Genomic DNA, 18064 nt, shown 5'->3' with positions numbered 1-18064 from the left:
GTCGATTGGGTGGGCTATTTACAGATGGGCTATGTACAGCTGCAGCGATCGGTTAGCTGCTCAGATAGCTGACGTTTAAAGTTAGTGAGGGAAATATAAGTCTCTAACTTCAGCTTCGTTCCAGTCATTGGCAGCAGAGAACTGGAAGGAAAGGTGTTGGCTTTGGTGATGACCAGTGAGATATACATGCTGGAGTGCATGTTACTGGTGGGTGTTGTTATCATGACCAGTGAGCTGAGATAAGGCAGAGTTTTACCTAGCATAGACTTATAGATGACCTGGAGCCAGTGGGTCTGGCGACGAACATGTAGCAAGGGCCAGCCGACTAGAGTATACAGGTCGCAGTGGTGGGTGGTATAAGGGGCTTTGGTGACAAAACGGATGGCACTGTGATAGACTGCATCCAGTTTGCTGAGTAGAGTGTTGGAAGTCGAGGATCGGTAGGATAGTCAGTTTTACGAGGGTATGTTTGGTGGCGTGAGTGAAGGAGGCTTTTTTGCGAAATCGGAAGACAATTCTAGATTTAATTTTGGATTGGAGATGTTTAATATGAGTCTGGAAGTTGAGTTTACAGTCTAGCCAGACACCTAGGTATTTGTCCACATATTCTAAGTCAGAACCGTCCAGAGTAGTGATGCTAGTCGGGCGGGCGGGTGCGGGCAGCAAACGGTAGAAAACCATGCATTTGGATTTACTAGTTTTTAAGAGCAGTTGGAGGCCACGGATGGGGTGTTGTATGGCATTGGAGCTCATTTGGAGGTTAACACAGTGCCCAAAGAAGGGCCGGATGTATACAGAATGGTGTCGTCTGCGTAGAGGTGGATCAGGGAATCACCCGCAGCAAGAGTGACATCGTTGATATATACAGAGAAAAGAGTCGGCCCGAGAATTTAACCCTGTGGTACCCCCATAGAGACTGCCATAGGTCCGGACAACAGGCCCTCCGATTTGACACACTGAACTCTGTCTGAGATGTAGTTGGTGAACCAGTCGAGGCAGTCATTTGAGAAACCAAGGCTGTTGAGTCTGCCGATAAGAATACGGTGATCGTCAGAGTCTAAAGCAATTTATAACATTTTTGACTCACGTTTTTCTGTATTTTTTGTTGTTATTCTGTCTCTCACTGTTCAAATAAACCTACCATTAAAATTATAGACTGATAATTTCTTTGTCAGTGGGCAAACGTACAAAATCAGCAGGGGATCAAATGATTTTTTCCCTCACTGAATATCTGTTTTTAGTTCTACATTTTTTGAAAGGGGCATGCTTATTTAAGATGGTGAGAAAAGCGCTTTTAAAGAACGACCAGGCATCCTCGACTGACGGGATGAGGTCAATATCCTTCCAGGATACCCGGGCCAGATCGATTAGAAAGGCCTGCTCGCAGAAGTGTTTTAGGGAGCGCTTGACAGTGATGAGGGGTGGTCGTTTGACTGCGGAACCATAGCGGATGCAGGCAATGATCACTGAGATCCTGGTTGAAAACAGCAGAGGTGTATTTGGAGGGCAAGTTGGTCAGGATGATATCTATGAGGGTGCCCATGTTTACAGATTTAGGGTTCTACCTGTTAGGTTCCTTGATAATTTGTGTGCGATTGAGGGCATCTAGCTTAGATTGTAGGACTGCTGGGGTGTTAAACATATCTCAGTTTAGATCACCTAACAGAACGAACTCTGTAGATAGATGGGGGGCAATCAATTCACATATTTTAATTTTTTACCTTTCTTTAACTAGGCAAGTCAGTTAAGAACAAATTCTTATTTTCAATGACAGCCTAGGAACAGGGGCAGAACGACAGATTTGTACCTTGTCAGCTCGGGGATTCGATCTTGCAACCTTTCGGTTACTAGTCTAATGCTCTAACCACTAGGCTATGCTGCCGCTCCCCATATGGTGTCCAGGTCACAGCTGGGAGCTGAGGGAGGTCTATAACAAGCGGCAACAGTGAGAGACTTATTTCTGGAGAGATTCATTTTTAAAATTAGAAGCTTGAACTGTTTGGGCATAGACCTGGAAAATATGGCAGAACTTTGCAGGCGATCTCTGGAGTAGATTGCAACTCCTCCCCCTTTGGCAGTTCTATCTTGACGGAAAATGTTATAGTTGGGTATGGAAATCTCCGAATTTTTGGTGGCCTTCCTAAGCCAGGATTCAGACACGGCAAGGACATCAGGGTTGGCGGAGTGTGCTAAAGCAGTGAATAAAACAAACTTAGGGAGGAGGCTTCTGATGTTAACATGCATGAAACCAAGGCTTTTTCGGTTACAGAAGTCAACAAATGAGAGTGCCTGGGGACACGCAGGGCCTGGGTTAACCTCCACATCACCCGAGGAACAGCGGAGGAGTAGGATGATGGTACGGCTAAAGGCTATCAAAACTGGTCGTCTAGTGCGTTGGTGACAGAATAAAAGGAGCAGATTTTTGGGCGTGGTAGAATAGATTAAGGGCATAATGTACAGACGGGTATGGTGGGGTGTGGGTACAGTGGAGGGAAGCCCAGGCACCGAATGATAAGAGAGGTTGCATCTCTGGACATGCTAGTTATGCTGGGTGAGGTCACCGCATGTGTGGGAGGTGGGACAAAGGAGGTATCTGAGGCATGTTGAGTGGGACTAGGGGCACCGCAGTAAACTAAAGCAATGATACCTATCCTAAACAACAGTGTACAAGGCATATGGACATTTGAGAGAGACATAAAGCGAGGCATAAAGCAATCACAGGTGTTGATTGGGAGAGCTAGCTAAAACAACAACGGGTAAGACAACAGCTAATCAGCTAAAACAACAACAACAGTTAAAATGGCGATGAATGGGCAGAGAGGGTCGGTTAACTACACACAGGGCCTGAGTTCGAGGCTGGTGCCGACAGATAAACAAAAAATAAACAAAATGGAGTACCGTGATTAATGAACAGACCAGCAGGCATCAGCTATGTAGCCAAGTGATCCTAGGGTCCAGTGAACAGCAATAGATGGAACAGGGAAGCCGCGGGGTAGTCGTTACTACGCTAGCACGCGGGAGACACGGCGTTTAAAGTTAGCAGGCCGGGGTAAGTAGAAGCGTCTGCTCCGACGTCCGGCAAAGGCCGGTTGAGGGCAGAGCGGAGTTACGTCGGCGGACCAGTTGTGGTGGTACGGCGGGGCGCTGTGTCGACAAAGGGTCCGGGCCAGATGGCAAAAGAGGTATTGTAGTTGTAGTAATTTAGTTTGCTAGCCGGGAGATGTGCCTGGCTCGTGGCTAACTGGTGCTAGCTTCGGGGCAGGGGAATTAGCCACTCGGTAGCAGCGATGATTCGATGCAAAGGTCCAGAGCTTACGGCAAGGATCCGGTGGAGTTGTGGATTCTAGCCGTGTTGGGGTAGAGTCCGGGAGGCATCGGCTGTGTAGCCGAGTGATCACAGAGTAGGCCGGGAGGTGGGCCTGGCTCAGGGCTAGCTTCGGGGCTGGGCCACTCGGTGGCAACTAGCTAGCTGTGATGATCAGGAGTAATGGTACAGGGTTTACGGCAGGAATCCGGCGTTGTAGTGGAGAAAACAGTCCAATACTGGCAGGCTGGCAAGTATTATCCAGGCTAAAAAAAACGTCTGATGTCTGTGCAGAAGGTAAAGGCCGCTAGCAGTGGCTAACAATGACTAAATAGCTAATTAGCTGGTTAGCTCCTGATGGAGGTTCTGGCTATAAGGTCTAAAAAATTGCGGATCCATGTCACATTGAGTGAGGCGGGTTACCGGAAGGTATATTTAATTTAAAAATGGAAAGCGATTGAAAATAAATTTAAATGTATACAAAAAAGACAAAAAAATACAAAAAGTATATGAGAGGACGACAAACCACGTCTGCACTGCTACGCCATCTTGGAAATGTGGATAAATGGATAAATAGGTGGATAAATAAGGGAGCAGGGAGATAGCTGGAGGCTACAGGGGGAGGAGTGCTGCTGATGCTGGCCTCAGGAGATGGGGCCATGCGGTCCATCTACCCCTAAATCAGTTAGAGTGGAGGGGGCAGCACTGGACCACTGCCTGAGGGGAGATGAAAGTTTAGGTTCATCAATATGATGGTGACGTCACTTAGATTAGCAAATGACCACACCACACTAGTCACTTTCCTCTCTTCTTCTCACCTTTCCTTCCCTCATCATAGTTTTTCCCCTCCCCTTCTCTTTCCACATTAAAAATACATCTAGATAGGTCCCAGGTCACCTTTTGAGTCCATGCCAACGAGGAGGTTGTGTGTAATTGGTCTAGCGTCACGTTGGGACGCCACTCTGAAACGGAGCTAGCAGCACAAGGACCCCTAATTGGTGTCAGCTGAGGTTGCCCGACTGAAACAAGATCAAGAGTTTAGATTTTTTGTCTCTAATGCCTCTTTCTCTCTCATGCTCGCTCTCTCATGCTCGCTACTCTCTCATGCTCTCTCATAGCTTACCAGGTGCTTATGTAATGATTTCTTACCTCCCGTCTCTCTAAGTACACGGTCACATGTCTCTCCCTGATTTTATAATGACTCTGAGAATGTTCAGTCTCTTAGCTTTGCGATTGGTTCCGAACGGCTCCTGACTATGTAGTTGTTCTCCATATGTGTTAGTTCTTGGCTTATTCTGTCCTGAGTGGAATGGATGAGAGGTTGTTGACTGTGTCTCTAGGCCATGTGGAGGAGGTAGAGGAGGAGGAGGAGGAGGAGGGAAGGCACACCCTGTCTGGGGGTGAGTTATACCACCTTAGGGAGGAGACGATCCTCCTGACCTCTCCCCCAAACCTCCCTGACACTCCTGGACAAGTGAAGGCTAATTAGCCACTAAAGACTGTTTCCCAGCCCAAACTAATTTGAATTCCTCTCAAAGGTTTCGTTCTTTTCCCTGGGTAGCTACCGAGTGGACAGTTAACTCCACTTCTCCCTCTTTAAGTATCCTCATTGATTGTTGTGTATTGAATGTCGGAGAGTTAATTGAATGCTAAAAAGGACTATAACTACTATGGGATCTTTCCTAACTCCAAAGTAGGCTGTCTTTTTTGCTTAGTTTTCAGGTGGTGTCTCTGTAGTTTTGTAGCTCGTGGTAAAGCTAAGGCCAGAGGAGACTGAGGCAAAAACCAATATGAAACCCACAGTGAGATCATGGAGACGCAGTTTTGCCATCAGCATTTTCCATCTCGCCTGAAGGAAAAATGATTATACTCATAACCTACCAACGCCTCATTTTAAATATGCAGCACTTCAATATGTATTTTTCACTATGATAAACCTGATGGTTATCCAATAAAGACTGGAGAAATAGAGGAGTTGCAGCCATTTTGTGCTGGAGTGATGCACATTTTTCTCGATTTTCTACCATTTATCTGGACATTTACCAGTACCCAGGGCACACCAGGAGAGAAAAATATTTAATTAAGTGGTATTGTTTTTCTCAAATTGATATCTAGACGTTGCAGGTAGCCTTGGAGCAGCCATTTGTGCTGAGTTGTCTATTATTCATTGAAGATGCATCGTTCTTCTTCGGTTCCAGCCCCCGAGCATCTGCTTTTCTCTCTACACTGGCTGTGCCCAGAAAGCAGATGCATTTTTCATCCCGGTAATTTGCAGAGAAAATATAAACTTTTGACCTGTTGTCTGGCGGTAAAAAGAATAGTGCTCTATCATAGTATTATCATAAATAGGTTCTTACTGCGAACAGTGTTTATCGGTTTATTCCCCTAGTTCCGTTCAGAGCTATAGAAAGAATTTCCCTCATTGCCATTAGAATACAAATTAGGTTTCACCTGCTATTTCTTAGCCTGTATTTTCTCCTGGAGGGATTAATTATTCCTATACTGTTAGCCTGGTTGAACAAGACTGAATCCTACTGTACACCCACTGTATAGCGTTCAATCTGGTTTAGCCAGGCTAGAATGTACTGTATCTCCACAGGGGAATCTGTTGGTTACACCTCTAATAGGTAAGAACAATGGGAGGCATCTGTCCCAGAGGCACAGTCACCTGGGATAGGGAGGGAGGGAGGGATTAATCACCGCAATGACAGCCTCTTAAAGTAATGGCTGGCCTTTAAGAAGGCCCTAAATCTAAGACTAATTGTTCTCCTCACCTTTTCCTCCTCCTCCTCCTCTCCCACTCTCCCAACCAGCTCCTCCCCTCCTCCTCCTCCTCTTCCACTCTCCCACCCAGCTCCTCCTCTCCTCCTCCTCTCCCACTCTCCCACCCAGCTCCTCCTCTCCTCCTCCTCCTCTCCCACTCTCCCACCCAGCTCCTCCTCTCCTCCTCCTCCACTTCCACTCTCCCAACCAGCTCCTCTCCTCCTCCACTTCCACTCTCCCACCCAGCTCCTCCTCTTCTCCCACTCTCCCACCCAGCTCCTCCTCTCCCACTCTCCCAACCAGCTCCTCTCCTCCAGCTCCTCCTCTCCCACTCTCCCAACCAGCTCCTCCCCTCCTCCTCCTCCTCTCCCACTCTCCCAACCAGCTCCTCTCTTCCTCCTCCTCCTCTCCCACTCTCCCAACCAGCTCCTCTCCTCCTCCTCATCTCCCACTCTCCCACCCCCCCTCCTCAAGGTTTTGCTCCTCCTCTACTCTCTCTTCTTCTTTTCCCTCCCAGTGGCGGTTCTAGACCATTTCAACTGGGGGGGCCAAGCTGGGGCCAGTTGTACTGTTAGAGGGGCCAGTGAAAGGGTAGAAGGGAAGTTATTGATTATTATCTACCAGTGTGTCACGTCCTGACCATAGAAAGCTGTTATTTTCTATGGTAGAGTAGGTCAGGGCGTGACGGGGGTTTTCTAGTTGAGTTTTTCTATGTTATGTTCTAGTTTTGTATTTCTATGTTGGGTTTTGTTTGTGAGTTAGTGTATGGTTCACCTCTGTGTCACGGTTTGTTGTTTTTGGTTCTTTAGTTTATGTGTATATATTGCATAGTTTCACAGTTCAATAAAATATCTGGAACGATAATCACGCTGCATTTTGGTCCGCTTCATCCTACGACAACCGTGACACAGTGAAAGGGTAGAAGTTAAGTTATTGATGCTGGGGAAGTTATTCTTGTCTGTAATGAGTTAAATGGCTGAAAGAGCACTGAGAGACTTGCGTGTTCACAGGGACCTGACCTGATATTTCCCAGCAGTTTATGACAGATCTAATCTCCAATGGATGTGTGGAGCTGGGGGAAAATTGAATTGGCAAATATTGAATAGGGCTGACAAACTGTATTATTTCTAAGACAAACATATTGTTTCTGGGTTTTACACTGGTGTGGGCGGTCTTGAATTTTGATTATGATGAGTGGAGTCAGGAGCTTTGTGGGTTCCTGTTTGAAAGTTAATCTCTCATGGAGATTCTGCTCAGGTGAAGCAGATGGTTTACTTCTTGGAAAGGTTGTAGGTCAGTTGGATTTGTCTTACGTTGTCTTTGCACCTCACTCCCCTTGAGTTCCACTTGGCTGTGCATGAGTAAAGGTGTACGAATGCTTCCCTGTCTAAACAGTTTGGAAGAGTTTGTGCATATATTATGATTACATTTTGATGTTTTTGTTCATTTTGGACATCGGTAAGACATTTTTGGGTTGTTCCGGGACACAATATTTTTTTCTTGTTGCAAGCCCAAGTCTACACCCCTTCGTTGGTGATTGGTCTACAGTAGGGAGTAAAGTCTTTGTCATTCAATGAGAGACAACTTGTTTTCATGCTAATTTTTTCATTATGAAATACTGCACAAAACATCTTGGTTAGATGTAAAATTGCGTGACTAAGATCTCATTGGCAAAAACAACTCAATCTGTCTTTGATTTTGCCATCTTCGATTTGGTTTTAATGATAGTTTTTGGCTGATAGTTTCAGATATCCTGATTAGCCTTAAGATTTTGTGATTAAATTAGCAGTTGTTAGATTAACCTTCTTGGGTTCATTTATACATAACAATCTCAACTGAATAAAGGATAATTTTGAGCTAATTACAGCAATTATGTCGTTCTAATGTGGGAGTGTCACTGAGAGAACTTATCAAATCAGTAATATTCAAACTCATCTTTGATATTCATACCTGTCTTTAATAATGTTCAATAGTCGTCTTCAATATTAATTTGCCTCAATGCAAACTCCCATATTGGTCTCTCGCTCGCTCGCTCTCTCGCTCGCTCTCTCTCTCTCTCTCTCTCTCTCTCTCGCTCTCTCGCTCTCTCGCTCTCTCGCTCTCTCTCTCTCACGCTCTCTCTCTCTCTCTCTCTCTCTCTCTCTCTCTCTCTCTCTCTCTCTCTCTCTCTCTCTCTCTCTCTCTCTCTCTCTCCTGCCATGCCACCCTGCCTGCCAATATTCCCATCTATAGCATTGGAAAAAGGCTATGGCTTTGGACTAGGGTCCACTTAATCCCCCACCCAATCCCTATCCAGTTCCTGTTAATATTGCCTATTGCCTCTGCCGCTTCCCAAGGCTTTCTACCCAGGAATCCTGGTTCAGGGTTGGATGTTGGATGTTGATCTCTCTTCTTATAATACACTTAACTCTAAGCCTGACATGGAATAGGCGGCTAGCACGATAGTAGGAACCTTTTTCATGTCATTATTATTTGCGGCACACTTAAAGCGGCGCTCTAATCCCCAGCCGGTGTCAGGGATTCTGTCGCCTAATATCCTGGCAGAGAGCGAGAGAAGGAAAGAAAGAAAGGGAGAGGGAGCGACACAGAGAGAGTCGGGAATGCTTCTACAGTTCCCCCTTTTTTATTTCCTGCCATTTAAATCCCTCCACATAGATGAGATATTACCCACCTGACTGCTATCGCTATGACGTCTGTAAATGACATGGTGCTCTACTTCTCGGGGCGGCAGGCTACGAGGCTGCAGGCTTTCATGACTTTATTAAAGCTGTCTGTTTCAGTCAGAGAGCGAGGAAAGGGTTGACTAGACACCCTGGTCAATACTAAATTGTCACCACCTCAGCCAGCATCCAGTGCGATAGTCTCTCTCATCCAATTGCTATCAGATTAGCAAGTCTACATGCTTATTTATACGGGTAATTAATTCACTGCTCTCCGCTTTAGTGGAGTAGGAGTTTTGCTTATGTACAGTATAATATCCTCAAAGTTCTACAGCTGCACCATCGAGAGCATTTTGACTGGTTGCATCACCACTTGATATGACATCTTCTTGGCATCCAACCGGAAAGCGCATCAGAGGGTAGTGCGTACGGCCCAGTACATCACTGGGGCCAAGCTTCCTGCCATTCAGGACCTATATACCAGGCGGTGTCAAAGGCCCTAAAAATTGTCAGACTCTAGCCACCCAAGTCATAGACTGTTCTCTCTGCTACCGCACGGCAAGCGGTACTGATGCACACATGCTGACGATTGTATGTTTTTAAATAAAGGGTAGACTGCATGACTTGAGATTGCTGGTAGCTTGACAAGTATATTCTGTCAAGATACACAAATTGTAACGCATCAGATATGCTTTCTGAAGAATTAGTGAAAATGTGAATCGGTCATTGGCAATTAGTATTTCCTATGTTTCTCCGTCTAGCTCATTCATTTACAATGATGGATTAAAACGCAACCCTAGGAAAATTGAATATGCTGTGATTTATTAGATCCTTTCACATTTTAATTGATAAGTTTTGAACGATCAAAAGAAAACTCTTGGCACAGTTCTCCTTGGATGAACAAATGTTAACATCACTCTCTCTGAATCAGAGAGGTGTGGAGGGCTGCCTTAATCAACATCCACGTCTTCGGCGCCTGGGGAACAGTGGGTTAACTGCCTTGCTCAGGGGCAGAACGACAGCTTGGGGATTCGATCCAGCAACCTTTCGGTTACTGGCCCAACGCTCTAACCACTAGGCTACCTGCCGCCCCAAGTCCTATTATGATCCACTGACTCATGCTTCTTTCCAGCAAGCAGAGGAAGATGCAGCAGAAATATTACAGAAATAAATGTGATTGAATGATTGATAGGTCTCCTGTCTCCCTGCAGTAAGTACCAGGTGGTGGTGGTGGAGGAAGAGCGCCCGCGGCGGGCGCGGAGGGCGGTAGAGATCCTGCGCTGCTACCCGGTGCCCATCCACTTCCAGAACACCACCGTGCTCAACTCCCAGTACTACTTCACAGCTGAGCTGCCCATGGGTGACATCAAGACCCCCGTACCCTTCTGCATCGGAGACAACCGCACCTACAACGGCTACTGGAACGCCCCCCTCCTCCCCCACAAGAGCTACAGCGTCTACTACCAGGCCGTCAGCACGGCCAATGGGGTGAGTGAGCAGGGGATGTTGGGGTGGGGATTGGCCGCCGGGACGGCCAATCCCCACACCCAATATAGGTGTGGGGATTGAATGTGATTCACACCCAATATAGGAGATTGAATGTGAAACTGATTGGAAACTTTTTACTGTGTCATGTTTTCTATGTGTTTACAAAAGCCCATTTTGAAGTAATTTCCTCATATTGTTAATATCCTATAATGTACCACTTACTCCAAATGATCTTCATTGTTTACAGGAAATGACCCCTTATTTAAAAGGATATTCCCGTTCATGTGGCGTTATGGATTGGTATTTGTGAGAGGGTTCTTTCTATGTCGTCTTCCCAACCCTCAATGCCAGTGTTAACATGCTACAGTCCAACCCATCTTACCTCTCATTTGCTATCTCCTACCAACTCTGACACCCAAGACTTCCGTAGTGAAAACAGACAGTACAGCCTCAATCTCAACAGTCAGCTAGAGTCTATCTCATCACTGAGTTGAATCACTTCCCTGTTCACAGGGAACAGAGAGCAAAGCAAACTGGATGCAGAAAATTGTGATAAATGAGCAGCCACAACAAGACTCTCCTTCAGGGCCTAATTGACAACCATTCCAGCGTCCTAATGGTCAATAACCCAGTATTACAACCCCATTAACCCTCTTCTCCTAACCACTCTAATGTACTGTCAGTGGGAGTACAGGCCAGCACACCAAGAGGCAAAACACCACTTATCAATGTCCTGCTGCTCGGATTGTATATAAGTTATGTCCACCCATTCACAAATGCATTATTAACACGCTGGCTTAATTAATGTTTTTTAAGCACCTCCCCCTCTTTTAAAATGCAAATGAATTAGCCCTAATGAAAAGCCCACTCTCCTCTCCTCTGCTGTCCTCCTCTCCTCTGCTGTCCTCCTCTCCTCTGCTGTCCTCCTCTCCTCTGCTGTCCTCCTCTCCTCTGCTGTCCTCCTCTCCTCTGCTGTCCTCCTCTCTTCTGCTCTCAAGCTCAGGCCATTAGATAATTAATTGCATCTAATTGGAGAGAGACTCAGGGGGGGCTAGAGTCGAGGGAGGTGGAGAGGGGGTTGAGATTAGACTTGTCTCGTCTCAGTTCTCTGGTCTCTCCTTCTGGTGTTTCCCCTCTAATGGAGGTCTGGGAGAGGAGAGGAGTAGGGTGTTTTCCTCCCCTCCTACTGCCAGTAGGGTGCTGTGGGGACAGTAGGCCAGAGCCTAGTGGTACAGCTGTGTTGTAGTGTATTTCGAGACAGTTTTCCCTCAAAGAAGATCAGTGTGCCCTCAACTAAGGATCTCTCTTCTGAGAAGAAGAGGGGAGAAAGGGGGAGATTTGTCATTCCCCTCAGTCCTCTACCCTCAGTTCCGAGCAGGGTGCCTCAGAGAAAGGCCACCATACTCTGAGGCAGAGCGAAAACCTCATTCAATACTGACCCCAGCAGTTAGACCTAAGTGGAAATATAGGTGTTCACATGTTAGTTTAAGACAATAATTCTAATCCTAGATTCTAAGTGATCCAAATGATTCCAACTAAATTTCTGCTAGCTCTTCCAGCGACATGCCAGTATCTCGTTAAGTACTGGCAACGTGCCATATTGTAATATCTGGCTCCATTGTCATCAAGCAGTCCTAGTAGAAACCAGTCTCTTCTCCTCTCCCCACCTGAGTCCCACAGACTCATAGCACCCTCCGAGTTGTTTTAAATATTCAGCACACCCCACAGTTTAATCTGTCATCTCCTCAATAATGCACCAAGCCACACAAGTGCATTTTGCTGTCATAAAACACAGGGGGATTTAAGCATAAGCCCCAAGTCACATTCCCCATTCCCCTGAATATTCATGCACCGTTGCTGTGTTTGTTTGTTCCACGTTTGTAAGACGAGCGAAGGCAAAGCCATTTCTGCCACCTCCTGCTTTTCCCCTCCTTGTTGTGGAAAACATTTTCACTCTTTTTCAGTTTGCCTGTGAGAAGAAAGGATGGCTGTGCAGATCGCATTTCACTCCTTCTGAATGGCCTTTTCCTTTCCTACTCTGTCGGTCTCTCTGTCGGTCTCTCTGTCGGTCTCTCTGTCGGTCTGTCTGTCGGTCTGTCTGTCGGTCTGTCTGTCGGTCTGTCTGTCGGTCTGTCTCTCTGTCGGTCTGTCTCTCTGTCGGTCTGTCTCTCTGTCGGTCTGTCTCTCTGCTCGGTCTGTCTCTCTGCTCGGTCTGTGTCTCGCTCTGTCTGTGTCTCGCTCTGTCTGTGTCTCGCTCTGTCTGTGTCTCGCTCTGTCTGTGTCTCGCTCTGTCTGTGTCTCGCTTTGTCTGTGTCTCGCTCTGTCTGTGTCTCGCTCTGTCTGTGTCTCGCTCTGTCTGTGTCTCGCTCTGTCTGTGTCTCGCGCTGTCTGTCTGTGTCTCGCTCTGTCTGTCTGTGTCTCGCGTGTCTGTCTGTGTCTCGCGTGTCTGTCTGTGTCTCGCGTGTCTGTCTGTGTCTCGCGTGTCTGTCTGTGTCTCGCGTGTCTGTCTGTGTCTCGCGTGTCTGTCTGTGTCTCGCGTGTCTGTCTGTGTCTCGCGTGTCTGTCTGTGTCTCGCGTGTCTGTCCTGTGTCTCGCGTGTCTGTCTGTGTCTCGCGTGTCTGTGTCTCGCGTGTCTGTCTGTGTCTCGCGTGTATGTCTGTGTCTCGCGTGTCTGCCCTCGGCCCTCTTGTCTCTGGTCGTCTGTCTGACGTGCCTGGCCATACGTTCTGCCAACAACATTTAGGCCCCTTGTCACAACACACTGTATCCATGCGCCAAACTCCCCCTAATGCACCTTCCCAGGGCTCAGGAGGCCTAACATGGTGACTTACTGTACATCTAGCTCCACTATGGATATTTCAGGATTGCACACCCACATCTAATGTATATTGTGTGCATATATTCATTCACACGTATGTGTAAACCTATGCACGTGTAAAATGTGTGTGTGTGTGTGTGTGTGTGTCTCAAGGTCATGGTTGAGTGTTAAGTATAGAGACCACCCGGACTAGTGCAGACTAGTCTCTGACAGCTGGCTGCTAGATACCAAACTGAGGTGCTGATCCACAGCCTCTATTGCTTGCGCTCTCTGTTTCGCTCTCTGTTTCGCTCGCTCTCTCTCTCTGTTTCTCTCTCTCTCTCTCTCTCTCTCTCTCTCTCTCTCTCTCTCTCTCAATTCGCTTTATTGGCATGACGTAACAATGTACATATTGCCAAAGCTTATTTTGGATATTTACAATATAAAAATGAGAATCAAAATTGTCAACGGGACAACAATAATCAAGGGTCAAAATAACCATACAATAACAATACAGTAGAGGATATGTGCAGGTTGATTGGTCTGTCAGACACTGTCCCTCAACTTATGGCAGGCAGCAATGTAGTGTGCTGCCAACCCACAGCTCTCTGCGTCCTCCCCCAACAGGACGGGTAGCCTATCCTCATCAGAGAGGTCTTTGAAACCTTGAATAAGGGTTTCAAATTTGAGAAAATTACACTCTCTAATTGTTTTATATTTTTGACATTTTGTCAGGAAATGCAGCTCCGTCTCAGGTTCTGCTGTGGTGCAGTGGTTGCACAGCCTTTCCTCTACAGGGAGCCAGGTTTTCCTGTGTCTACCCTTCTCAATGGCAAGGCTGTGCTCACTGAGCCTGTACTTTGTCAAGGTTTTTCTAAGGTTTTGATCAGTAACCATGGTCAAATATTTAGCCACGGTGGACTGTCGATTTAGGGCCAGATAGCACTGTATTTTGCTTTGTGTTTGTGCTTGTGTTTCCCAATAAACAATGTAGTTTTGTTTTGACTGTGTTGTAATTTGGTTTATTCTGATTGATTGGATGTTCTGGTCCTGAGGCTTCAGTGTGTTAGTAGAACAGGTTTGTGAACTCAGCCCCAGGACCAGCTGGATGAGGGTCCTGAGGCTTCAGTGTGTTAGTAGAACAGGTTTGTGAACTCAGCCCCAGGACCAGCTGGATGAGGGTCCTGAGGCTTCAGTGTGTTAGTAGAACAGGTTTGTGAACTCAGCCCCAGGACCAGCTGGATGAGTGACTCTTTTCTTTGCTCAGCTCTCCGTTCTTAAAGATTGGGATTATGAGTCCTTGATTCCAGATGTCAGGAAAATAACCTACACTCAGGATCAAATTAAACAGTTTAAATATAGCCAATTGAAATTTTGCACTAATGAGTTTGAGCATCTCATTTAGGATGCCATCAGGCTTTTTTAAATTTGAGGGCCTGAAGTTTCTTATAGAGCTCCTGGTCAGTAATTGGGGTCCAATGGATTTTGATTGTCCTTTCTAGCTTTTTCTAATCCATTCAACTTCTCATGAATTTGCCGTTGTTCTGCGTTTGTCAATTTGAACGGTGTTGTAGAGTGTTTTAAAATGGGTTGTCCGTATGTCACCATTTTGTTTCGCTAATTCCTCTTGTTTAGATTTTTTTAGTTGTTCCAATTTTATCAGAAGTTGTTTGGATGTACTCCTCAATTAGTGTCAGCTGCTTGCTGTTGTACTGTGCTTTTTGGTTCTGAGTGTATGTTTATAGAGTTTTAAAGTCTCACAGTAATGAAGGCGTAATTCACCATTATCTGGGTCTCTGTGCTTTTGGTTGGATAGTGTTCTAAGTTTTTTCCTTATTTTTCTGCATCAAACCAGTTGTCATCTGTGATCTTTTTTTCTTTCTTTTTTTTTCAATTGTGATTCTTTTGCCGTTTGCCTGAATTATATACACTGCTCAAAAAAATAAAGGGAACACTAAAATAGTTGAATGTGCTGACAACAAAATCACACAAAAATAATCAATGGAAATCCAATTTATCAACCCATGGAGGTCTGGATTTGGAGTCACACTCAAAATTAAAGTGGAAAACCACACTACAGGCTGATCCAACTTTGATGTAATGTCCTTAAAACAAGTCAAAAGGAGGCTCAGTAGTGTGTGTGGCCTCCACGTGCCTGTATGACCTCCCTACAACGCCTGGGCATGCTCCTGATGAGGTGGCGGCTGGTCTCCTGAGGGATCTCCTCCCAGACCTGGACTAAAGCATCCGCCAACTCCTGGACAGTCTGTGGTGCAACGTGGCATTGGTGGATGGAGCGAGACATGATGTCCCAGATGTGCTCAATTGGATTCAGGTCTGGGGAATGGGCGGGCCAGTCCATAGCATCAATGCCTTCCTCTTGCAGGAACTGCTGACACACTCCAGCCACATGAGGTCTAGCATTGTCTTGCATTAGGAGGAACCCAGGGCCAACCGCACCAGCATATGGTCTCACAAGGGGTCTGAGGATCTCATCTCGGTACCTAATGGCAGTCAGGCTACCTCTGGCGAGCACATGGAGGGCTGTGCGGCCCCCCAAAGAAATGCCACCCCACACCATGACTGACCCACCGCCAAACCGGTCATGCTGGAGGAAGTTGCAGGCAGCAGAACGTTCTCCATGGCGTCTCCAGACTCTGTCACGTCTGTCACATGTGCTCAGTGTGAACCTGCTTTCATCTGTGAAGAGCACAGGGCGCCAGTGGTGAATTTGCCAATCTTGGTGTTCTCTGGCAAATGCCAAACGTCCTACACGGTGTTCGGCTGTAAGCACAACCCCCACCTGTGGACGTCGGGCCCTCATACCACCCTCATGGAGTCTGTTTCTGACCATTTGAGCAGACACATGCACATTTGTGGCCTGCTGGAGGTCATTTTGCAGGGCTCTGGCAGTGCTCCTCCTGCTCCTCCTTGCACAAAGGCGGAGGTAGCGGTCCTGCTGCTGGGTTGTTGCCCTCCTACGGCCTCCTCCACGTCTCCTGATGTACTGGCCTGTCTCCTGGTAGCGCCTCCATGCTCTGGACACTACGCTGACAGACACAGCAAACCTTCTTGCCACAGCTCGCATTGATGTGCCATCCTGGATGAGCTGCACTACCTGAGCCACTTATGTGGGTTGTAGACTCCGTCTCATGCTACCACTAGAGTGAAAGCACCGCCAGCATTCAAAAGTGACCAAAACATCAGCCAGGAAGCATAGGAACTGAGAAGTGGTCTGTGGCCACCACCTGCAGAACCACTCCTTTATTGGGGGTGTCTTGCTAATTGCCTATAATTTCCACCTGTTGTCTATTCCATTTGCACAACAGCATGTGAAATTTATTGTCAATCAGTGTTGCTTCCTAAGTGGACAGTTTGATTTCACAGAAGTGTGATTAACTTGGAGTTACATTGTGTTGTTTAAGTGTTCCCTTTATTTTTTTGAGCAGTATAGTTGATGTTTTGTACTGCTAGATTGATGCCGCCTTTACTGTGAGTGGATGTGGTATCCAGAAAGTTATCTAAGAGTGTTTGGATATTTTGGTTCCAGGTTGCTTTCTGGTATTCTTTTGTGCTGTTTTGGGCCCATCTGTATGAATTTCTGATGTTGTACAGCTTACTGGGCTGTGAATGTGTGGTTGTTTCCATGTCTGTTCTTTTGAGGAACAACGTAATTTGGCTGTGATCAGACAGAGGTGTTAGTGGCTTGACGGTGAATGAGCTGAGAGACAAAGGGTCAATGTCTGTGATCATATAGTCTACTATACTGTGGCCAAGAGGTGAGCAATAGGGGAATCTCACCAAAGAGTCCTCCCGTAACCTACCATTGACAAGGTACAGACCCAGGCTTCTACAGAGCTGTAAAAGATCCCTTCCGTTTTTGTTGACGGTGCTGTCACTGTTGTTTCTATGGGGGGGATGAAGACAGTTAGAAACAGTATGGCCTATAATAAAGCTGTCCCCTCGTGTGCTCGTTAGATCAGGTAGTGTTCCTGTGCATTTGTGTCCCCACAGACGAGCACATTTCCCTGGGCCTGGAAATGGCACGTCTCTTCCTCAAGGGTGGGGAAGATCTCCTCTGAGTAATATGGGGATTCTGAGGGGGGGATATATATTGCGCAAAGGAACACATCTTTTTCTGTCAGTACAAGTTCTTTTTTCAGTTTTAACCAAATGTGATATTTTGAGGGGATCAATTAGATGTTGTAGTTGGGATTTGTACCAGATGATCAATCCTCCAGAGTCTCTGCCTCTATTGACAGAGCTGTGTTTCTGTGATGGCACAATGACCTCTCTGTAGCCTGTGGGACAGTGAGTGACAATGTCAGCCTTACACCATGTCTCCTGCAGAATGATGACGTCAACATCTTTAAGATTTTTGTTGAATTCCAGTACTAAACTCTTCAGTCCAAAGGTTGATGAGTTTAGACCCTGAATGTTCCACATGCTAACTGATAGGTTGATGAGTTTAGACCCTGAATGTTCCACATGCTAACTGATAGGTTGATGAGTTTAGACCCTGAATGTTCCACATGCTAACTGATAGGTTGATGAGTTTAGGCCCTGAATGTTCCACATGCTAACTGATAGGTTGATGAGTTTAGACCCTGAATGTTCCACATGCTAACTGATAGGTTGATGAGTTTAGGCCCTGAATGTTCCACATGCTAACTGATAGGTTGATGAGTTTAGACCCTGAATGTTCCACATGCTAACTGATAGTGATTTCATGTTGCAAAAAGAAAGAATAGCAGTCAGAAATACAGTAACTACTAACTAATACGTTAAGGGATAAACAGGATAACAGCTAACATTCTTTCTGTTGTGTATATATATAAATATTCCTATTAATTGAACAAGTAAATACTAGTACTGTGTGTGTGTGTGTGTGTGTGTGTGTGTGTGTGTGTGTGTGTGTGTGTGTGTGTGTGTGTGTGTGTGTGTGTGTGTGTGTGTGTGTGTGTGTGTGTGTGTGTGTGTGTGTGTGTGTGTGTGTGTGTGTGTATTGGAGGAGCTGTTTAATCTCACTTAATCCTACAGGGTTCTCCTGTC

General features: G+C 46.3%; 1 protein-coding gene across 10 annotated transcripts in view; it reads left to right on the top strand.

Moving 5' to 3' along the window:
* Window positions 1-18064, top strand: part of LOC106579657 (receptor-type tyrosine-protein phosphatase mu) — a 283633-nt gene that overhangs the window by 173973 nt on the left and 91596 nt on the right. For all 10 annotated transcript variants that reach the window (XM_082965986.1, XM_014159789.2, XM_014159785.2 and 7 more), the window contains exon 12: window positions 9939-10215. In XM_082965986.1, the coding sequence (XP_082822112.1) occupies window positions 9939-10215 (277 nt within the window). The remainder of the gene's footprint in view (window positions 1-9938; window positions 10216-18064) is intronic.

Source organism: Salmo salar, chromosome 19 (assembly GCF_965601325.2).
Source record: "Salmo salar chromosome 19, fSalSal1, whole genome shotgun sequence".
Classification (NCBI taxonomy): Eukaryota; Metazoa; Chordata; class Actinopteri; order Salmoniformes; family Salmonidae; genus Salmo; species Salmo salar.
This window is presented reverse-complemented; position numbering and strand designations above follow the sequence as displayed.